The sequence below is a fragment of the Aplysia californica genome, unplaced genomic scaffold (genome assembly GCF_000002075.1).
Source record: "Aplysia californica isolate F4 #8 unplaced genomic scaffold, AplCal3.0 scaffold00267, whole genome shotgun sequence".
In the NCBI taxonomy this organism is placed as follows: domain Eukaryota; kingdom Metazoa; phylum Mollusca; class Gastropoda; order Aplysiida; family Aplysiidae; genus Aplysia; species Aplysia californica.
The window spans coordinates 967,395-971,304 of NW_004797537.1; the positions used below are offsets into that span (position 1 = coordinate 967,395).

Genomic DNA, 3,910 nt, shown 5'->3' on the forward strand with positions numbered 1-3,910 from the left:
TCTTCTTCTTCTTCTTCTTCTTCTTCTTCTTCTTCTTCTTCTTCTTCTTCTTCGCACGTACACGTAATTTAATTGCCAGTTTCCTAATTGAAAACAAACGAATCACTTACTAAACGAAAGGGTCGATTTTCCGGTGTTACCTGTAACCCCTGACCCCAGGTGAGAATCTTTGCAACACACACAGCGCGTCTCTGTGTTGAACACAGGTAGGCTAGCCAGCCGCCATTTTTGTTTTCTTTCACTTTCAAGCACTTCCGTGTTCAGGTGTGGACGAACTGTTAGTGCTTTAAACGGTAAAGATGAAAGTTTATCAGTTATTGGAAAGCTTTTTTAGTTTATGCAGGAGTGTTCTCATTTTAGTTTAGAGATCAAACGCTGTGATGTTTGCTGTTTTATAACACTGACGCCAACACAGGACAGCCACCAAAACCAATTGTCAAAGAAAAAAGTGGCAAATGCTTGACCGTCTTTCTTTGACTGAGTTGCTTTTATAATTTAAAAACAAAGGTGGGGGGGGGGGGTAGATTGTAATTAACATTGTCTGGGACAGGTTGCTAAAGAGCAGGTTCAACTCTATAAAGTTGATCTTTAAGTCATCTGTCATCGTACATGATAGATCTAGATCTAGAATAGACTAGATAGATCATCTAGATATCTAGATCTAAATTCTAGTAGGCCTACACTTAGATTTCTAAATCTAGATCTAGATATCTAATCTAGATCTAATAATTTAATGTGATTCCATCTAGAATCTCAATTCTGTCTTCTGTTCTGTTTTCATGGAGTTTTGAGATGCAAAACAAACGCCATATATGTACATCTCTTTGTCTTCTCCTCTATATTTGTCCCCCCCAACAATGACACGTCGTCATCTTGAAATCCATACATTGTTTCATTTCATGTTCCTATGTCAGCTTTTTCCAGCGCTGGACTCAGAGTGACTTAACTTCATCTGTGAACAGTGAGCAAGGCATCATGGGTCTGGGAGAGACCTCGCTCAAGTGGCGGCTGGCCATCATGCTGCAATTTCTGGGTGAGATTTTGTTTCAGCTTGCTGCCTATTCATGCCTTACACTGAGTACACACTGCCAGTCAAACTCATGTGTGTGACGACGCGGTAGAATCAGGCGCTCGCCAGTTTTGTGGCATATGAAGTTATTGGTATCGTCTTATAGTCTGTCCATTTGCCTCGCTTTTGATGGATAAAGTATCAATTTATCTAAGATAAAAGTCAATATATAAAAGCGATTGAACAAGATGGGGGTCGCCTAATTTCAGAGGTCAAATTAGCGAGAAAATGGCCACCTAAGTTGTGTTATTTCCAAAGCTTGAGAGTCTGTGGAAACTGAAAATGTCCATCTATTATGCCTTTAATCAGCATTTTTCAGTGAAATCCACACATAAATGTGTTATTTAATGGGCATGAAAGGTGTTGAGCCAAAAAATAAAAATTCCTGAACTTGCGGAAAAACGTCAGCTTCTTTTCTTTAATTATTTTGACGAGCGCCTGAATTTACCACGCTACCTCACATATGATTGTGCCCAGACCAGCTAACTTTCCTTCATGGATAGAGCAAAAGCTGCCTGTTTGGTATCACAATTCGATTGAATTTGGCTAAATTTGACTGTCGCCTTTACAATCTAACCGGCTTGTTTTTCAAAGTGGGGAGTTGAATCCATCATTGTGCCAAAATGGTAGCTTCGCCTCTCTGTGGGCTTAAAATCTGGCTGCCCTCGACTCTATTCAACTGAATCCGAATAGCAGCATACACTGGGTACTACTAGACACTTCTAGAACAATACAATAATTGCTACTATCTTTTTAAGTTTCCCAACTGTGATTGGGGTGGGGAAATGTTATGACAGGGAAAATCAGAGCCAAGAGTCTTACTTCATATTGGGGCTATTTGTTCTTCTCATCGACAAGCACCACGGTGAACATTCATATTATTTAAAGGAACGTTGTATGTCTTTTTTATTTTAAGTTTTCTGCAATTTTTAAGTAAACAGGAATCATAATAATCATATTGTCACATGTCACAGTGCTACATCTTATTTCACTCAAATCATCCTCATCATCATCACAATCATCGTTGCCTTTCTCCCCCTGCATCAGGATATAAGTCACGAACAAACACCTTTTCTTATCCTGGGCTAACTCCTTGATATTAATATTATTATGTCTTCCCACTTTTCTGTTCATCATTCTCAGTCCCAGTGACTATTCTCCACTAGTAAGCATAAATCATGTTAGATAAGAACGACACACAACTTCCAGGCAGCTTAAAATCATTCCAGTTTTGAAATTTCTCCCTGAGTTAATGATCAATCATGTCAATCAATGTATTTTTGTATCGTCCGGCTCCTCTCAATCCGACAAGTAAATTGTCGGATTGAGAGGAGCCGGATGATGTCATAAATAACATTATATATTTTTAAAAAATAATAAAACATGATAAGGTAAGAAAAAGCTTTTATGTCCAGATCCTGGCACATTGGTTTGGAGTTTCACCATGTACACACACACACTCACACATGCACTCATACGTACACACACACATGCACTCACACGCATATATGCATGCGCGTATGCACACCCATACACATACACACACTCTCTCACACATCCTCTCCTCCACACTCATCATAATATAATGAGGCTATGTCTTCTGTATTTTCTCATGGCAGGTTTCCTCCTCGGCATTGCTGCAGTGAGCTCCACGTATATCTCAGCGGCAGAGGTGATACCAAACAGAGAACATCATGTTGGGTTCTGGGACATCTGCTTTGATACACAAACATATGGCTGTCAGGATTACCCTGAGTATTTGTCTTCAATTGGGGAAGACGCAGGTAAATTCTGAAATAATATTAACAGTTAAATTTATACAACTCTCAATTTCTGTGCTCAGCAGCATTCTCTATGCGCTTTGCAACTATCATTACCCTGCCTGACTCTAATACACAGAAACATTGTTGGCTTCCTGAGAAGCATACAGTGCAAGCAGCCGATTAAGCACTCAAAACCAAAAGATCTTCTGCAGTCTATAACCAGATACACATTCCCAACTGGGTGAAGTGAGGAAAATTCATATACAATGCCTTTCGTAAGGAGGTAGCATCAGGCCTCTGATGGGATTTGAACCTAAAACCTTTAAGTTGTGAGCCGACTGCCTGACCAAAAGGTGATCAACACCACATTTGTGGATTGCTTCGGTCAAAACATAACTTTTTTGCTTCAGTCAAGTTTATGTTCTCGGAGCAAGGGAACACTACCAGTGGTCCTGTCCTAGTCCTAGTTTTGTTCTGGATAGAAGAGGAAGCGGAGAGGGGAGCAGAAGGCTTTTGTTCAGATGGGGGCAAGGTTTTGGTAATTCTTCTGGCTGTATTGTCACCTGTCACCGTGGCCCACTCTTAGCCAATGGGTGGTTGGTGGATGTTGTGGTGTGGTTTGCTCCTACTTCCCTATCAAATACATATCGTCCTCAGCTCTGCTCCTTCTTTTATATGTTTGTTACTCACTTGTAACACCTCTAATCCTTGGAACTTTTATGAACTTATGTGTTGCAAGTGCGGTAAAACTCTTACTAAACTACAAAAAAACACCTAATTGCCACAACAGGTTTCCATCTTCCCTGGTCTCTGCTTGGATGTATTATTTTATGAAGTGTAGACCACTGTCAGAATTTACATTTTCAATATATGGTGTAGGAGGTCATCCCTTATTCTATTTAGTCTCCATATGCTCTCAGGTCTGCTGGGGTAATAATATAGAATGGAGAGCGCATAGCACTTGCTGCGGAACAGAAATTTGTGCTGTACAATTGCTATCTACAGGGGCGGTTTGTTAACTGGACAAGACCGACGGTGCTGGTCAGATTTTTTTCAGCTGGACTGTTGACAGGAGATT

The 3,910-nt window shown here is 40.3% G+C and overlaps 1 protein-coding gene across 1 annotated transcript in view; it reads left to right on the forward strand.

Moving 5' to 3' along the window:
- Positions 1-180: 180 nt before the first annotated feature.
- Positions 181-3,910, forward strand: part of LOC101859493 — a gene marked incomplete at its 3' end in the record, with an annotated part of 8,880 nt that continues 5,150 nt past the window's right edge. Inside the window, 3 exon segments of the mRNA XM_005100997.3 lie at positions 181-293; positions 915-1,033; positions 2,689-2,853. Of these exon segments, the coding sequence (XP_005101054.1) occupies positions 976-1,033; positions 2,689-2,853 (223 nt within the window). The 5' untranslated portion in view covers positions 181-293; positions 915-975.